The sequence below is a fragment of the Tursiops truncatus genome, chromosome 2 (genome assembly GCF_011762595.2).
Source record: "Tursiops truncatus isolate mTurTru1 chromosome 2, mTurTru1.mat.Y, whole genome shotgun sequence".
NCBI lineage: Eukaryota > Metazoa > Chordata > Mammalia > Artiodactyla > Delphinidae > Tursiops > Tursiops truncatus.
Window position 1 is genome coordinate 141,426,437 of NC_047035.1, and position 19,504 is coordinate 141,445,940.

Here is a 19,504-nt window from a genome sequence, read left to right on the forward strand (position 1 = left end):
GTCTCAGGGCTCTGACATTTTGTCTAGAGCGACCTTGATTTCTCCAGCCCCGTTTGTTACATGCTATGTACCTGTCACTCCGCCGTGCCATTTTAAGGAATTACAAATGATAATGTTTTTAAGCATACAGAGCTAAGCTAGGAATGCTGAACACTGTGTCGAAGATCCGAGGACAGGTGAAAACCACGGGGTACCCACAGACGGAAGGCTTGCTGGGCGACTGCATGCTGAAATACGGGAAGGAGCTCGGGGAAGGCTCCGCTTTTGGTGAGTATTCCCACATCACCCGGGAGAGCTGAGAATGCATCCTTTGTCTATTTTAGGTTATGCACAAAACCTTCATCTTAACAACGCTTGTTATTTTTTTCATATTATCAAAGCAATACATGTTCGGGAATTCCCTGGCGGTCCAGTGGTTAAGACCCTGGTGCTTCCAATGCAGGGGGCGCGGGTTCGATCCCTGGTTGGGGAACTAAGATCCTGCATGCCGAGTGGCGCAGCCAAAATATAAATAAATAAATAAAAATTAAAAGAAAAGTAATACATGTTTATCGCAGGAAGTTTAGAAAACATAGGCAAGTAAAATAAAGGAAAATGCCAGCATCACCCATAGTTCCCTACCCAGTGATGGGCCCAATTACACACTTTGCTGTATATCCTTTATACCTTTTGTTTATTCTTATATATATATTCACATACACCTTTAAAAAAATTAAAATGGGGTTAGAGTATACATACCCTAATTCCCTTTTGTAATCTGCTTATTCCCACTGGCTGTAGCATGGTCCATGTCATAAGACAGTCTTCTACCACATTGTTTTTAAAGGCTGCATAATAGTCCATGTATCCACAGTTTGTTCCATCAATCCCATTTAGGGTATTTAGATTTTTCTTCTTTATGTGAAAAAAAAAATTACATAGCATTTACGATAGGCACTTTCATGGATAAAGCTTTGGGAATATCCAAGATTATGTTCTTAGATGAAATTCCTGGTAGTGAAGTTGCTGAGACAAGAGTATGCCCGGCCGGGAGGCCCACAGGAGCGGCGGAGATTGTCAGTCCGGGAGGCGCCGGGAGGGCTTCCTCAGGGTTGTGGGCTAGGAAGGCCGTTGCGAGGTGCCTCCTCACGTACCCCTCGCGGGCCCAGCAGGCCAACAGCGTGGGGCGGCGGCGACGTCGACGACCGGGGCTGGGAGCACTGGCGGCCAGGGTCGCAGCCATGGCCGAGTCTGTGGAGCGGCTGCAGCAGTGGGTCGAGGAGCCGGAGCGGGAACTGGCCCAGGAGAGAAGTCGCCGGGCCCTGGGGGGCGGCGATGGAGGAGGCGGTCGGGCCTGCGTCGAAAAGATGAGCCCCGAAGTGGTGGATTCCAACCCCTACAGCCGCCTGATGGCATTGAAACGAATGGGAGTTTTAAGTGACTATGAGAAAATCCGTACCTTTGCTGTAGCAATAGTAGGTGTTGGTGGAGTTGGCAGTGTGACTGCTGAAATGCTGACAAGATGTGGCATTGGTAAGTTGCTACTCTTTGACTATGACAAGGTGGAACTGGCCAATATGAATAGACTTTTCTTCCAACCTCATCAAGCAGGATTAAGTAAAGTTCAAGCAGCAGAACATACTTTGAGGAACATTAATCCTGATGTTCTTTTTGAAGTACACAACTACAATATAACCACAGTAGAAAACTTTGAACGTTTCATGAATAGAATAAGTAATGGTGGATTAGAAGAAGGAAAACCTGTTGACCTAGTTCTTAGCTGTGTGGACAATTTTGAAGCTCGAATGACAATAAATACAGCTTGTAATGAGCTTGGACAAACATGGATGGAGTCTGGGGTCAGTGAAAATGCAGTTTCAGGGCATATACAGCTCATAATTCCTGGAGAATCTGCTTGTTTTGTGTGTGCTCCACTACTTGTAGTTGCTGCAAATATTGATGAGAAGACTGAAACGAGAAGGTGTTTGTGCAGCCAGTCTTCCTACCACTATGGGAGTGGTTGCTGGGATCTTGGTACAAAATGTGTTAAAGTTTCTGTTAAATTTTGGTACGGTTAGTTTTTACCTTGGATACAATGCAATGCAGGATTTTTTCCCTACTATGTCCATGAAGCCAAATCCTCAGTGTGATGACAGAAATTGTAGGAAGCAACAGGAAGAATATAAGAAAAAGGTAGCAGCACTGCCCACACAGGAGGTTGTTCAAGAAGAGGAAGAGATAATACATGACGACAATGAGTGGGGTATTCAGTTGGTACCTGAGGTTTCAGAAGAGGAACTGAAAAATTCTTCAGGTCCAATTCCTGACTTACCTGAAGGAATTACAGTGGCATATACAGTTCCCCCAAAGCAAGAAGATTCTGTACCTGAAGTAACAGTGGAAGATTCTGGTGAAAGCTTGGAAGACCTCATGGCCAAGATGAAGAGCATGTAAATAATGGACTGGCCTGTATTTTATTTCCTGTGTCTAAACCTGTTCCCTAGCAATTAAAAAAAAATCATTTAAAACTGAGAAAACTTAGGGCAACATCAGTTGATGTATAATCTTCACTGAATTATTATATTTTTAAAAAATACTGTGACTATTGCTTGTTACCCGCCCCCCCCCCACTTCAACTAAATCAGAAACTCTCCTAAAACTCATGTTTCATTCTAGTAAGAAAACTTCAAAGGATTATTGCAGGCAGTTATAAATCTTATTTAAAACTTAGCCATTGAACTGTTTTGGCCTTTTGGGAGGGGTGGGAAGAAAGGACCGATTTGATTTGCCTGAGGCCATGGATAACAGAATAGTGTGTGGTCAAATATAGGGAAAGGACAAGAGGTACAACCTATTGATTCGAGCCAGCAGGCATCTACTCATTGTGTTTGGAATTGCTCTCTACAGGAAAACTGCCCACGACTACTAACTTGAGCAATAATGAATTTCAAATAGTAAACCTGTAAAATAAAAACATCCTTTCAAATGTTCCCTGATGAAACACAAGCTGAAATACAGTCATTGGAAAAGTTTGTAAACCTCTGAATTATATATTCAAAACAAGACAGAGGCAAATAAGAGGAAGCTTTCTTCATGGATAGACAGATAAACATATTTTCAGGATGTACAAATTCTATTTCTGCACTGATTAAGAAAAAGCATATCATCTGTGGAACATATATCTGAGCTAGTGTGCTTTATTGAGGAGCAAAAGATAAATTTAGGCTAAGATCATCTAAATTATACCCATCATATGGGCTACCTTCTAATACTTTATTTTATTTAAATTTGATTCCGTGGGTAATTAGATATTGGCAAAGGTTTGTCCTGGGTAACAGACAATAAAAGAGGTCTAAATTGCCTCTGCAACGACTGACATGTATTTCTTCACAGGGAAGAGTAACATTTTCCCTGATCGTGACCACGAAGTCGTAATTTGATAAACTGGTTTTCTCTGGATTTTGCATACAAATAATGAAGGCTTAGAGAACCTTGTTTGAAATAAATTCCTAATGGTTTGGAGACTAATAAAGACACATGCATGTGTAACCATTATCTGTAGGCTGGTACTATGCTAGTCTCCTATTTTGATGACTTTTTTGCTCTGAAAAGATATAAATGTCTAAATTCTATCTCTAGGAGGAAAATGTCATTAAAAAATTAAAAGTGCATTTCCCACTTGTAAAGTAAAATTCTAAAAATAATTTCAGAAAGCTCCAAATATCAAATATGTTTAATATATTAGCTTTGAGATTTTAGCATATTGCAATTCTTATGTTTAGAGTGATGTCAGGAAAGTATGGGGATAGTTTTTCTAGCCTTGAAACATATTTACGTTGCCTTAGTAGATCATTTGTTGTTTAAAATTTTAGTGTAGTCATCTGTAAAATAACTTTTCTAGTTCCTAGAGATGCTTTGAATTTCAAAAAAGAAATGCAGTCTTTCTAAGTCCCACTCCTTTGGTATACAAATTTGGTACCTCTGGTACACTAATTTGGTAGGGCTTTACTTATAGGTTTATATAGTTTGATAAATAGCTAGAGCCTACTATCCTTTTTTTAAGGATATGGAGTATGGTTGATTTACAATATGTGTTAGTTTCAGGTGCACACAAATTGAAACAGTTATACATATTAGAACCTGCCATCTTCTAAAGACCTTTTTTCTGTTCTTAATTTGGCACTGTACCCTGCTGGTGTCTTATACTGTACCAAATCTTATCTAATTTTTTTGTCATATCTTCCATTAAAGTTATTATTTTAGCAGAAAAAATCTGGTGACAAGTATCTTTTGTAACCTAGAGAGCTCTCTTGACAATCTGTGTGCCATGAAAACCTGTGTATGTAGGCAGCTATGAAAAATTAATCATCACTGGATTTTACATTACTAAATAAACTCATAGTGCTTGACCAGAAAAAAAAAAAAAAAAAAAAAGCCCGATTTTTCAGGTGTTTGAAGCATAGTCCCAAATGACCCTCCAGAAAGGTTATACCATTTTGACACTCCTGCCAGGAAGGTATGAGAGTGTGTTTCTCAGCACAGGTACTAACTCTGGGAATTGTCTTTTTAGTTTCCTTTTAAATAACTGATCATTTGATTTATAGCAAATAAAACTGATATCTGGGCGCTGTTTTAACTTTATTTTTTGGATTATGTGTGAGGTAGATTTTTTTTTTCACGTTTGTCATCATCTTTGTGAATTGTATATCTGTGTCCTTTGCCTGTTTTTCTATTAAGGTGTTCATTTTTTTTTTTTCTTACTGGTTTATGAGATTTTTCAGTGGTCAGGATACTTGCTTTTTGTCTGTCTCATATGTTGATGAAGTTTTGCCCCAGGTAGGCATGTACCTTCTGATGTTGTAGGTGGAGGTCATCTTAATGGAAGAAGATATTTGCTTTTTATTTAGTGGTGCTCATTGGTCTTCTTTTATGGTTTATAGCTTTGGTATCATGTTTAGAAAACCTTTTCCACTCCTCCCCGCTTCACTAATAAGCTGTGTAAATGTTTATTTATACTTTATTTTCATACATATGTTTTCTTTTCTTACCTTTAAATTCCCAAGCTCCTGAATTTAATGGATGAGTACTGTGCAATAGGGTTTTCATTTTGTATTCTCACAAATACATAGCCAGTTGCCCTAACATTTTATTGAAAAGTTCAGCCTTTCTCTGCTGATTTTCTATAACTTTTTTGTTATAAAATTTTATATATTTTAAGTTTGTTTCCGGTCTTTCTCTTCTGTTTTCTTGGTCTGTACCCTGTTTTGATCAAGTGTCATGTTGTTTTAAATATTGTCATTTTAAAATATATTTTAATATATTTAACTAAAATTTCCCCTAGATGTTATAAAAATTTCATGGACATACTCATCTGTTTTATTTTTCCAGATGAAACTTAGAGTCATTTTAAGTCCTCTCTACTAAAAAACAAGAAACTTATTAAATTTTTTTTTTTGCTTGTAGGATCTTAGTTCCCTGACCAGGGATTGAACCCAGGCCCTTAGTAGTGAAAGCACTGAGTCCTAACTACTGGACCCTCAGAGAATCCCCAAAAAACTTATTAAATTTTGATTGAGATTACTTTAAATTGATAAATTATATTGGGTGTGAGTCGAATTTGATATGTTAAATCTTCCGGGAGAATTTGGCACGTTTGCTACTCATGTAGTGGTAGCAAAGCAAGATATGGAAATTGACGATTCCGGTATTAGGCCATAGTCATTCATCTAGGAAAGTGGGGGGAAAGTCTTTTGAAAACTTAAAAAAAAAATCCCATATGTTAAAACACTGGTTAGTCACAGAGGGTAACAGTATCCTTCAGAGCAGTATAATGTGAATTTTATTTTATTTCCTGGGTGAATGGGGCCAAGATGGCCTATTCCTTGTCCTGAAGGCTGACCAGTGGAGGGAACAGGAGAGACCGCCAGGCAGGCCCTGACATCCACGGACAGTCCTGCAGTGCGTCTGGTCAGGTGACAGGGCAGGGGATTTGAAGGGCAGACAATTTGGTAGCTTCCTAGGTACCCAGCGAGAGAGAGCCGACATCAGGAGGGCATTAGGAACAGAGGGGTTGCTTGCTGTTCTGAGGGAAAGACTGTGCTGTCGGATGCTTTCTTCTTGGGGCCACACAGAAATTTCCTCAAGGGCAGAGACCTCCACTGGTGGAGGCTGAGTCCCACGTCCTCGTGGAATTGGAATCTTGAGCAAGGAGAGGGGGTATCAAACCCATGGAGGTGACAGCTAATATTCAGAATGTCACCTTTGGCGCCTTGTAAGAAACATATTTAGAAATGTTTTCGTCAAAGCTAAATTAACTGACATTCTGGGGTGTGGGCACTGGTGGCAGAGTGAGCAGTGGGGTCAGAAGCCATATCCTCCATTTCTGACCAGCTGGGCAGGAAAGAGTCCTCAGGCCGGGAAAGGACGTTCTCATTTCCATCTCAGAATGAGTTAGAACCAGACTCTGGGGAGTTAGTTAAGGAGACACAGCCTCCCAGGAGGAACAAAGCTACCCACGCGCCACAATGGAGTCTCGGTCAGCTGTGGTTTGGAGTAATGGTTTCCACTTACATTTTGCAAGGTCCTGTGACATTCACTGTCTATGCTATTCCTTAAAAAAAAATAAAAAGTGAGGTGAGGTGATATTGCTATCCCTGTTTTACAGATGAATCAACTGTACGTACCTATGACTCGTAGGTGAAACAACTTGAAGGTCAGAATTAGCTAGAAATGCAAAGTCTTGGGCTGGGATTTCAGGTCTTCTTCAAGCCTGGGAGTTGAGAGACCCCAAGCTCTAACTTTTTATGAAGACCCCAACTACAGGAAAAAGAGTTCAGTTTAGTGCAGCATTTCCCAGACATGTCTTCTAGAAAACCTGCAACCCTCATAGTGCTCAGCTACCAGGATGCCTGCTTTCAAATCACTGCAGGTTAGCGGGTGCCGAATACCAGGATTTAATCCAGCTAAAGCTGCCCATCGCTGCCCAAGTCTGGCATGTCTGGCCTGGACCTCACTGCAAGAGCAGACCCTTCCCACCCTGCTGAAAGGCTGTCCTGTGTGACACTGCCAGACTTTCTTTGACATCAGAAGGGGTAGGGAAACTTAGAACCATCTCAAGAATACAAGGAGTGGCCTCAAGAAGACCTAGCAGCTAGAAGCTGAGATGAGGTTTTGTTCATTTATTTCTGTTGTAATCTTTATTGGTTAATACTTAACCCCTGATGAATGAATCCTTTTATTGTTTACAAAGACGGATTTTGTTCTTGCGCCTCTAAGGAACCCTTGGTGCCAGTTCACAAAACTACCAGTTTAAAAAAAGAAGCTTTAACCCCATCTAGTGGCTGATACGGTAAGTGCCTCAGTCTGTCTGAGCCTCAGAGTTTTATTCTAGAGGTTTATTCTGTGCGGTGGAGAAAGTGCAGAAGTAGTGAGGAAAATGTGGAAAATATTTAGAAAGACTTTCTCGTTTTTACATTTTCTTTTCTCTGGGTCAAGATTCAAAGGTCCCAGAGTTGAGGACCTTGTTACACACCATTGATCATCACAAACTTTTGGGAAAAAATTAAACAAATATCACTGTTAACTTAGAGTTAGGTCTGCTAAAGAACCATTTTTATTTGTATTTTCTATTGAAGGCAATGCATTGATAGAAGTTGGCGAATCCATGAAGCTAATGGCTGAGGTGAAAGACTCTCTTGATATTAATGTAAAGCAAACTTTTATTGATCCACTTCAGTTACTACAAGACAAAGATTTAAAAGAGATTGGGGTAAGTTTTCTAGGCTATAAATCTGCCTGTTGCTATTTAGTATGATGTTTATACTATTTAAAATCATTAGAACATTTCTATAGCAACTCAGTGAAAGCATCATCTTATTGTGGGTGGTAAAAAAATAACTCAGTTATGTTTACTTGGCTCATTGGGAAAGAGTCCCAGGATTAATTAGCCCTGATTTTGTACCTTATTGAAGTCAGCTAGAAGCCAAGTTCAAGATACATACTTCTACAGTCATTTCTCACATAACAAAATGACTGCATAACTTTGTACTGGATATTTTAAAAAGCAATCTTTATTTTTTAATACCTTTTTTTTTTTTTGCCACACCCCACGGCTTGTGGGATCTTAATTCCCCGACGAGGGATGGAACCCGGACCATCAGCAGTGAAAGCACAGAGTCCTAACCACTGGACTGCCAGCGAATTCAGTGTATTGGATTTTTGATTATCAAAATCATACCATACTAGCTGCATCTTTTTTTTTTTAGCATCTTTATTGGAGTATAATTGCTTTACAATGATGTGTTAGTTTCTGCTGTATAACAAAGTGAATCAGCTATACATATACATATATCCCCATATCCCCTCCCTCTTGCATCTCCCTCCCACCCTCCCTATCCCACCCCTCTAGGTGGTCACAAAGCACTGAGCTGATCTCCCTGTGCTATGTGGCTGCTTCCCACTAGCTATCTATTTTACATTTGGTAGTATTTATAAGTCCATGCCACTCTTTCACTTCATCCCAGCTTACCCTTCCCCCTCCCTGTGTCCTCAAGTCCATTCTCTATGTCTACGTCTTTATTCCCGTCCTGCCCCTAGGTTCTTCAGAACTTGTTTTTTTAGATTCCATATATATGTGTTAGCATATGGTATTTGTTTTTCTGTTTCTGACTTACTTCACTCTGTTTGACAGACTCTGGGTCCATCCATCTCACGACAAATAACTCAATTTCGTTTCTTTTTATGGCTGAGTAATATTCCATTGTATATATGTGCCACATCTTCTTTATCCATTCATCTGTCGATGGACACTTCGGTTGCTTCCATGTCCTGGCTATTACTGGGCAGCTACGTGGAATTAGAACACTCCCTAGCTGCGTCTTTTGATACGTTGCACTAGTGATCGTTATTTTCCATTACTTCTTAAGGAGATCAGTACCTAGGAGTCAACATGTTGTATCAGGAAAATGTTAAAATGGCCCTCCAGAGCATACACGGGAGCTTTCAGGGACCTGTAGGTAATCACATGCCACTTGCTTGCTGGTGCTTTTGCAGATATGCAGAAACAGTCTTGAGACTTCTACCCTGCCAGGGACTTCTACTCTGGAGGGACAGGCTGCATCGGGACCTTCTTTGGGCACCCCCTGGGGAAGCTGCCTAGAAGACCTTCCTGGTGGTGCCTTGAGGAGTGATCTGAATGCAGCCTGGGCCAGCTTGGAAGTCATCCAAGCCTTGGGGATGTCCCCTTTTCCTTTCTTCAGGCCCAGATTCTCATGGTGTGGTCCCTAAGCAGCATCAGCATCACATGTTAGAAATGCAAATCCTTGGGCCCTATTCCAGAGCTCCCTAATGTAAAGTCCTGGATGCCCGTATAGGCATTTAGAATTTACACCAAAACCAAAGGCTATGGAGGGGAATTCAGGAAGACTGAAAGAAAAATGAAAGCAACTGTTCAGGAACTCCTAGGATATTCTGCTACCCGACCCCCCACCCAGCCTCCCCCCCCCCACCCCCGCCAGCACCCTCCTCAACTCCTTACTCCCATTGCCCTCTTCCCCTCAGGCCAGTCCTCCACTGGGCCCCAGAGTCCATTATCCTCATCTCCTCAGGGCCTTTGCCACATCTGGCATCCTCTCTCCGGAATCTCCCTTCTTCCCCTTTCTCTCTATAGGCTTCTTCGGGTTAACGTTTAAACCCATCAGCACAGCAGCCCTTGACTCCCGGCTTCACATCTCGGCCCCTCCAGTCCACCCTCCACACTACAGCCAGAGTCTTCCTAAGGTACAAGCCCCCAGTAGCTGCCCACTGACTTTGGGGGTAAAGATCCAGCACCGTAGTCCCTAATTCCTGGCCCCTCCTTCTCTCTCCGGGTTGATCGCTCACCCCTTCCCACTTGAACTCTCTGCCCAGGCCTCAATGAATTACTTACAGTCCCCAGGGGGTGTTTTGCTTTGTGCTCTCTTTTTATTCTTTGTCTTTCTCCTTTTCCACCTTCTCCTGGCTAAGTCATCTCACGTTGCAGATCTCAGCTCAGATGTTCGGTCCTTGGGGAAGCTCTTGTTCTCTCCCCGGCTTAGTCAGGTGCTCCTTCTGTGCCTCCTGTGCTGTGAGCATCACTGCTTCTCTTTTTCTATTGTTTAGCAGCAAGTGCTTTGGCGTAAGGAGGCATGTTTTGTTCACTTTTGCATGACTAGCGCAGCCTTTGTGCTCACAGATTATTATTGAACAGATGATTCTAGAGAAGAGACATTCTGTGTTGCGGGGATGCCAAAGCATCTTTCCCAAATGCAGAACCTTAGAACCAAATACCTCCTTTGCTGACATACATCATATGCCATTTCTTCTTGTGCTGCTGACCTTGAAGAAAGCTGTACAGAAAGTCCACTGGACGACATTGCTCTTCCACTTGACCTGGTTCAGTAGGGTAGCTAGTCATGGCCACAAATGTGGATCCTGAGCAGTGAGTGGGAGAAATGTACAAAATACACATATCCTTAAATGTTTCTCCCTATGCAAAAAAATAATTTTCTAAATGGTGTCTCTTGTTCTTCAACTCTGGTTTGATAGAGAAACTGTATAAATTTAAACTTAAATCCTATAGATGATCAAGAATTAAAGAGTCTAATATTCAGAAGGCTTTTCATAGTCTCAACTGTGCTCTATATATCTTCGATATCTGGAGTGGAGAGCCTGTTCATTTAACACATGACTGACATATCTGTACAAGGTCTTGTGGACTCAAAGGGCTTCTATAAATGTTTCGTCACCCATATGTAGCCAGACTAAGCCTGGTTGTGCCCGTTTACAGCCACATATGTGGAGGCACAGAGGGATTCAGAGACTTGCCCAGAGTCAGAAGAACGTGTCAGAAGAGAGATGATTCTGACTTTTTGTCCTATATACTCTTCACCCAATCATTATGGAGGTTAGAACCAGTGCTTCCCACTAAAAAGAATAGTCAAGTTACCTACGTGCTTCAGTGGGACAATCTGTTTTCACATACACTTTCAATATCAAATATCTGTTTTCCAGGGGTTATGGTCATAAACTCCCTTGCCCTGTGCAGTTATCCCTTCTATAGTATTTCTGACATGGGATCCCTCTACTTGAACACAAACTGTGATGGGAAACTTACTACCACACAAGGCACTGCATTCCACGAATGGACACCTCTAATATTTATACTTGTTTTACTTTGTTAAAGAGATCATATTTTTCAAAAGAAATTCCATCATTTCAGAGGTTGCCTGTGAGCATCTGTCCTCTGTATCACATTCATCGAGGGCATTTATTCAACTTGTTCTGTAATTGTTTGGGAACTTTATGGAAGATGCATAAGTATTCTAGAGGATACTAGAAATTTGTGTTTTTATAATCTACTTCTTAGTGAGGAGTTGACAGTAGTACCAAAAGAAACATACTTTTTTTGGATATAGTTAATTCGGTTGGAAATTACCTGGACATTAATGGAGCCTAAGTGAGGGGTCCTATAGAGAACCTTGGAAAATTAATCTGCATACTGATACTGCATCTTTATGTTCCATATAGACACTCATTCATTCTGTCTTCCATCCATCCATCCGTCTACCCATTCATTCATTCCACAAATATCCCTTGTAGACCGGCGGTGAAGGGAGCCTCTAATAGATGATGAGTGCGTGCAAAAGAAGTGTAAGGTGGGATCCTGCCCCCTAGAATTTATGCCAAGAAAAAGCAATGACTATTTTCACAGAAATGCTGAATATTTCTTTGTGCTGTGTTTGAGCATCACAGTTCTCTAAAGGACCACTTTGTCTCTTAGCATCACCTGAAAAAGCTGGAAGGCCGCCGCCTGGATTACGATTATAAAAAGAAGCGAGTAGGTAAGATACCAGATGAAGAAGTCAGACAAGCAGTAGAAAAATTTGAAGAGTCAAAGGAGTTGGCTGAAAGAAGCATGTTTAATTTTTTAGAAAATGATGTAAGTATTTAAACCAAACAGGAGACTTTAATGTGAATGAAAACATTGACTGTATGACTAGGGTCAGCATGTTGAGAAGCTCTGGAGCCTTAGTTGTTACATAGTTTCCAGAATTTTCCATAACCATTATCTCCTGCCTAAGAAATAGCTTCAGATACCCAGCAAGTCCTGACTCAAATCTCAGATCTGGAGAAGTCCTGTTGATCCTGGAATTGCTTCAGAGATGTGCTCGGGTTGGCCCTGGGGAGGTGGGGTTGTCTTAGAAGTGCATCGTAGACCAGCCTTTGTGTTTGAGGCCATAGCATCGGTGGTTTTGCAGGAGAATAGAAAGCCCAAGTCATGTGGTAATTTGCAGTTTTGCTAAGACTGTGAAGAGCGCTCAGTGAGGCAGATGTTTGAGGAGGAGCAGCTCTCTTGGCTAGTGGGAGAGCCTCACTCATCACCCAGCTCTCTGATGCCTTTACTTGTCATAGTGAACCTTTGGGATATAAAAGCATGACCTAAGTTTTTCAGCTGTACCATAGTGGTGCTTGTGAACTTGGGGATTGTGAAGGTCTTGACACATACCCCTCAGAAATGCTAACATCCTATCGTACCATGATTCCTGCCACCAGCTCTTATTTTATTTGTCCAAGTAAAGTTAGATTAAATGTAACTAAAGAGGATGGTAACCCCCAAGTGGGCACCGTGAGGGCTGAAGGCCACCCTTCTTTGCCTTGGCAATGAGAAGTCACTTGGCATTTTTTACTGCCTGATGGGAAGAGCCCTTGGCCACCTGCCCCGTTTGGAGTTCCCACCCTAAGTCCAGCTTCTGTGATGCCACGAGCCACCTCAGCCCAGCATTAGCTTCGGACCTATTTGTTGGACTTTCAAACCTGTTGGAACAAGTCAGAGGGTTTATTTTTCTGCAACCTGTGTTCCACTTCTAATAATTGATTAAAAGGTACATTGAGGTCTTGCATCTTTCAAGTCAAGTCAAACCAGATGTACTGAGCACCTTTTATCTGCCATGGTGTTGTGGGGGAATTACGTCCACTGTTGACGAGACATTAACCCTGGAGGAAACAATGTGAAATCCCCATGATTAAACCTCAGTACCAAAAAGTGCATTCTATTATGCTTCTCCTTTAAATATCTTACCAGGTTTTTTTTCTTTTACATCTTATGAGAAACGGGAAGAGGGATAACAGTTTTCCCTGTTTTTCTTTGTTGTTTGCTTTCCCTTAAAAATAGAAATTTCCTTGAAATTATCCCCGAGCAATAGGCCATTTGGTTTGGTTTTGTCTTGGATTGCCATATTTGATTTTTTCAAGTGTGAGGTATCAGATGCATGTATTCCTTATCAGGCTGCAGCAAACATTGCCCTTCCAGTCCTGGGTACTTTAGAGGTAGATTTAAACTCTGAGGTTGAATCTCATGTGTCAGATGTGCTGTCTAACCCACGCGCTTTATGCATGACCTTTATTCATGATCTGTGTTGAGCTGTTGCAAAGTACTCCATCAGGGAGGCCTGTCTCAGTTGCTCTGGTCTTGGCAGTTGACCCAAGAGACCTCCGTTTCCCTTCAGTATCAGTCAAAATGAGAAATGATCCCTTCCTTATAAGAACTCAGTCATTTGTCCATCTGTTGACAGTGTTCTGCTTGTCACAAATGAGTTAACCCCTGCCCACCCCACCCTGGGAGAAGTAAGAGCTAGCTTATAACTCAAGCCCCACGGAGGTCCTGGTGTTGGCCCTGCAGAGGCATGAATTGCAGTGTTTCCCCTAAAGTTTCCTGGGATGGGTGGGGGGTGCCTTCATTCAGCTCTGAGGAGCATGGGCTGCTCCCTCATTTTAGGGCCTGGGTCCACGTCTTTCACTGGCAGCCATGGAAACTGGCCATTGAGATGGGAGGAGACCAGAATAATGAAACGGTGGAGGACTTTCAAAGGCTGCCTTGGAAGTAGGCTCCACCTCTTTCTCTTCCCACCTTTCCTAGCGCCATTTTCAACTGTAGTGGTTACCCTGCGTGCCGTGGTTGCTGATTCTCAAGATGATGGCAGTGCGAAGGAGACTGATGGTGGTGAGACGAGGATGACAGTGACGAAAGCTACCATTTACTGAGTGACTTATGATAGGGAGGCTGCTCTTACCTTTGCCCCTCCCAGGTTTATAGTTGAGGAGACTCACAAGTTATCGTGGAAGCTCCAGAAGACTGCCTTCTTTCTCTTCTTGGGGTAACAGCAAGTAGACCTAGAAAGGGACAACCTTGTCTTTTCCCATGGCAGTGTCTGGCCATATCCAGGTGGTCTGGCAGTCCTGTTGATGAGGCAAGGTCTAGAAAATGTTCTCCAGCTCCCCTTGGACCTGACATGCTAATACTGAAACTGCCTGGTGCTTGGGGATACATAGTGGGTGTGACTTATCAGGGGAAAGACAAAGAAGCAATACATGGTGGGATGAGGCATGCTTTGAACCCTCAGGGCTGTCCTTGGCCCTTCTCCAGCAACCAGGCCAGGCCCAGTGGCTCTGCAACTCACAGAGCCCTGCCTTCCTGCTCCCTCTGGGTCACCAACCTCATGTCCATCCTTCATCACTCAGACTTTTGTATCCATGTCTGCTTTTTTTCATGGTGAGGGAGCTCTGAATGAAGAGCTGTGCTTCAGCATGGCTGGTGATGGCTGGGTTTTCATCCAGGAACTAAAGGTGGCTGGGATCTGTCTAATTCCCAGATTAAACACAGTGGGTCTGCAGGCCCTGCCTTTGCCCAATGGATTGGACTTTCCACCTGACCTGGTACCTGCTAGAGACCAGGTATATGCCTGCTTCTTGAGGACAGACTCTGTCAAACACGTGGCCTCAGGGACATGGTGGCAGGCAGCGGAGGCCCTGGCACTTTCTCCAAACACAAGTGGGACATGCTTATCTCATTGTGGGCTACAGGTTTGGGGTATCCGTCAGAACTGATCATCCTTTTGGGTTCTGACTGATTGAGGAATTGACACAAAAACCAGATTGGAATCAAGGGGAAGCCCTTTCAACTGATGAGAACACCCAATGACTGTAAGATACAGGCCTCCTGGTCACCTGTGTTGGAGGGGATGGCATGGCCAACCCACATCCCGATTGCAGTCTCTGCTCATAGCACCCTCATTGGCAAAAGCCTCCCCAGTACAGAGCCAGCCTGACTCACACCCAGACACAGGCTGAGATCCACGGCCTCTGGCCATGCAGAGCAGAGAACTCATCCTACTAATGAATGAACATTCCTCGATCTCATCCACAGTAGGAGGAGTGAAGCTGGGCTGGGGAAAGGGCTTGCAAGTGTTCCCTCCAAAGAGAAAGTGAAAAGCAGAGTAGCGTGAAGGAAGGGAGACCATCTGAGGTGGCATGTCTGAAGCTCTGGGGCCACCTGCCCAACTCTGTCTGGCACTAACAATGCAAACCCCAAAGTCTCGCTCTCCAGGCAACAGGCGGTATCTTCTCCAGCCCTCACGTCCCATAGCCCTGGCTAAGACACGATAAAAGCTTCACCAGATACTGCCTACAAAATCTGTCTGCCAGAGATCTGTCTGATGGGAGAACTCCAACCGGAACTAACAGGCTTGGTCTTTCCCGGGTCTCCAAATGCAGATCATGCAACTCTTCCTAGGGTTTTCTAGAGGTTTCCAGGATGTGCTTGTTCATCTGTCCTCACATCTGCATTCTCCCAACTGAGAGGCAAACAGAGCAGCCAAACAAGGATGACAAACCAGCCTCCCGCCTAGAGGACAGGAGCGTCTGGAAAATCGAGTGGGCAGCTTGGACCTGGGTCCACACTGGCCTCCAACTACTTACCCCAGACCTCGTCTAGACCTTAGAGCCACCTTCAGGGAGAGTGAGGTGGGCAGAGCAGAAAAGCTGCTTCACAAACCCACTTTCTTCAAGAATACAGACCCCAAGGCCAGGCCCCTCTTGCTTTTCCAGCACAGGGTCCAGTCGCCCTGGGTGTCAGGGTCCCCTAATCTCACCAATTGGACGGATCACTCCTCCTCCTGTCTCGTGGAAAGAAGGAAGGGCTGGTGAGAAGGCCCTGAGTTGTTTACTCCAACATTCATTCCTAAGGGAAAGTGGCATCTGTTTTTCTACCTATTTCTGGCAGAGTTGGGGATGGGGTAATCAAAGAGGAGAGTCTCCTTTGGCGCCATGCTGTCGTCCTTCGGGGTCTTGTCAGTAAGTGCTGGATTGGAGCCCTTGAGCATCACATCACCTCTTGTCCGGAGCTGAGTAGCTTCCTACGCTACACGCAGATGCAAGCCAGCAGGTGTTTTGGTCCATGAGATTTCCCAGGAGCCCAGAAGGGCAGGTCTAGGGCTGGTTCTTTCTGCTGTGCCAGGCTGGGATGAAGCACCCAGAGCAGCCCTCCCCTAGGAGAGGGGCCCCTGTGCCCCCCACAGTTAGCTCTGAGGTGGGGGTACAGGATATTCAGCAGTTGCTTCCCAGTCTCCACCGCCATTTCTTGGGAATGCTGAATCACCCCTAGGCCTGTTAACACTCTCCTCTTCTGTCTTCGCAGAGAAGTTTATTCTTCACGATGCGACATAATGGAATGTAGGTCTTTGACATTGGCAGGGGCCAGAAATATCACACAGAAGATGCCATTTCAGACCGATGAGTCCAGGCACCTGCAATATTCTCTAAGCTCTCCTGATACAAATCCCCAGCCTGGGGACCCTCCCTCTGTCCATGGGCTCCCAGAACAAGTGGAATTACTAGATTCCGGATTCCTGGGTTCTTTCCATTGGTCTAGAGCGGTGTTTCCCAAAATTCATTCCATGGGATGTAGCGTGTGTTGCGTGAATACTGTCTTTATGGTCAAATAAGTTTGGGAAAGCCTGGGTTAACCAAAATGAAACAGGTTTGCTGTATCACAAGACTTTTCAGAGTCTTTATATGAATATATGAAAAATTAATCTCCAAGAGATTCCTAAAAGAGGATACACAAGGCAGTTTCTCAAATTTATTTGACAATTGCACTCTTCCACACCACTGTTATTATTATTATTTTATTATTGACATATCAAGGGACTTGTGATGTATCGAATAAGGCATTTAGGAAGTGTTGGACTAGTAGAAAGAAAGCACTCCCGACAAAGAGTGAAAGACCTGAAACCTGCCTGTGGTTTTGCCTCTGTTCAGCTATATGCCCCTAGAAAGTCACTTTCACCTTTACAGTGTCAGGCAAATGAACCCCTGCATGCAAGAAATTCTTTAGAAGTATAAAGTGGAGAATAAGAGTGTAGAGGATTACTATGCATGTTATGAATTTAATACGAATTTAATGGCCTGACTCAAACTTTCTCAGAAACTCTAAATAAAGGCCTTTGCCTTATTGGAAAAGGCATCTGTTTAAGACCAGACTGCAAAATTCCTGAGAAATTTTCCTCCGGCTTCTCTGAGGAATCCAAAAATAGTGGAGTCTTCGATATGACAGAGCCAGAAATCAGTTGGATTACCACAATTCACGTCGAAAGTGGCCTCCATTGGAAGTACGTCATTTCAGTTGTGAAAGGGGACAACTTGCCAGTCCCAGGAGATGCACGTTTCTGCATTCACGCATGCTGTGTGTACTGTATATTCCAAGGATCTGGGCGGGGCATTACCTATTCACGTCAAGTTCTCTCTGTTCTCCCCGTGGTCTTCAGAGTGTGCCTCTGTGCCCATTTACCTGGCTACCGACCAGTCCCTTGGTAACTGATTGTTGGAAGGTCTGAGGAGATTTCTCAGCCCTGCTCCTTCTCTCCCACCCCAATTTCCATATCCCTGTTGCAGAGAGTTGGTCTTAGAGGGCCTTTACTATGGAGTCCTTTGAGCCATTCTTCCTTTGGTACAACCAAAGTTCCACAAGCCCCCTCAATGGCTGTTGGTCCACAGGCTCCCCCAGTGGCTCAGATCCCACCCAAGTGTCCCTGGACACTTTCCACAGCTCTTGGGAACTTCTCCCGCTCTTAGTCTCTGCCCCCATCCCCAGAGCTAAGGTACTTCCAACAGCCTCAGTGGGTTCATTAGCACCATGAGTTTGGTTCCTATGAGTCTCAAGGTAACAACTCCCATCACCCATAAATAAACAGGGGTCCCTGACCAGAGCTAGTCCCATTGTTAGATTTTGCTTCATTTGAGAATAGGCCAAAGCAGCTCTGAAATGGCAGTGTCCTACTGCTGCTGAATCATCACAACTCTGTGGCTTAAAACAACACAAATCTATTATCTTGAAGACTGGAGGTTGGAAGTCCTAAAATCAAGGTATTGGCAGGGCTGAATTCCTCCTGGAGGCTGTAGGGAAGAACCCATTTCTTTGTCTTTTCCAACTTCCAGAGGCCACCTGCATCCCTTGGTTCATAGCCTCTTCCTCCACCTCAAAGCCAGCAGTGAAGCATCTTCAAATCTCTCACTCTGGTTCTGCTTCCACTGACGCATCTCCTTTTCTTACTCTGACCCTCCTGCCTTCCTCTTAAAGGACCCTGGAATTATATTGGGCCCACCCAGATGATGCAGGTAATCTCCTAATCCCAGATCCTTTACATAAATCACATCTGCAAAGGCCCTCTTGCCATCTAGTAACATATTCACAGATTTGGAGAAATAGGACTTGGACGTGTTTGGGGGCCACTTTTCTGTCTACCAAAAGCTCTTCTGGTTTCATGGTTCCATGTACCTCCCAGGTAGTGTCATGGTCCTCACCCCGCCCGTTTGTCAGCGAGCATTGCCTTTGTCTGGCCTCTGCCTCCTTCACCTCTAACTGCCCCATAGGGAAGTCTGTTTGCATCATGAGTTTCTCACTTGAGGCGTCTGAGCTGGGTGTGACCTCATCTGTAACAGCAAGTGCACTTTACTTTCAGAGACCGGAGCTAATTCTCTGGTAATTCTGTTCCACTGTGTGTGTCATGGGAACCCTTGCGGGGTGTGAGGTCACACTTTACTCTCAAGACGGCACCAGCCAAGTGGCAGCACAGGTCTCAGGTGGCAGTGGAACTAAGTTTTTCTTCTCATCCCAGGTGACGTTTCCTGCTTCAATAGATGAATTTGCCAAATTGAGTGGTGTGGCCAGTGGAAGAAATGTTTTACCTTCTGGACAGGTTTTGACTCTTGCCAGGCCTGGGTTTATTGCAACCTTGATTCTGCCAGTCCAGGTATTGAATTCTCATTGGGGTTTGGGAAGCAGAGGCCACCTGCATACAGCTCACTGCTCATGGCCTGGGGACAGCTGGAAGCTTCCATTTTTCTGGCAGGGAAAGGCAGATAATCCACTTGGGGCACCACATGGCTTCACTGTCAACAAGAGACTTATAGCTTCATAACCACCTCTTCAGCAGTTGCATTGAGCACCTACTATGTGCAGGCGCTGTACAGCACTGCTGTTGTCTTCCAGGTTTTAAGGGAGCCCAAGATCCATTTCCTTCCCAAAGTCAGCCATCCAATGAATCCAAATGCCTCTCTGGAATACATAATCTAGTATTTTAGCCACATCAGAGATGACAGCTGGTGATCCCCCCTCCCAACATCAAGTGTGTTTCAAGGAATATTCATTCAACTACCTTTCACTGTTCCCTTA

The 19,504-nt window shown here is 43.9% G+C and overlaps 2 protein-coding genes across 11 annotated transcripts in view; both read left to right on the plus strand.

Annotated features, from left to right (window-relative positions):
* Positions 1–19,504, plus strand: part of SH3GL3 (SH3 domain containing GRB2 like 3, endophilin A3) — a 285,461-nt gene that overhangs the window by 237,665 nt on the left and 28,292 nt on the right. For 8 of the 10 annotated variants that reach the window (XM_033852214.2, XM_033852213.2, XM_033852212.2 and 5 more), the window contains 4 exons: positions 124–267; positions 7,614–7,747; positions 11,777–11,935; positions 18,948–19,082. In XM_033852214.2, coding sequence (XP_033708105.1) covers positions 124–267; positions 7,614–7,747; positions 11,777–11,935; positions 18,948–19,082 — 572 coding nt within the window. The remainder of the gene's footprint in view (positions 1–123; positions 268–7,613; positions 7,748–11,776; positions 11,936–18,947; positions 19,083–19,504) is intronic. The other 2 variants (XM_073801452.1, XM_073801451.1) reach the window with 2 other exon arrangements.
* On the plus strand, positions 927–2,456 carry LOC101335612 (ubiquitin-like modifier-activating enzyme 5). The gene is given in 2 exon segments (XM_033852211.2): positions 927–1,948; positions 1,950–2,456. Coding segments are annotated over 2 exon segments (1,491 nt in total). The 5' UTR covers positions 927–941; the 3' UTR covers positions 2,434–2,456.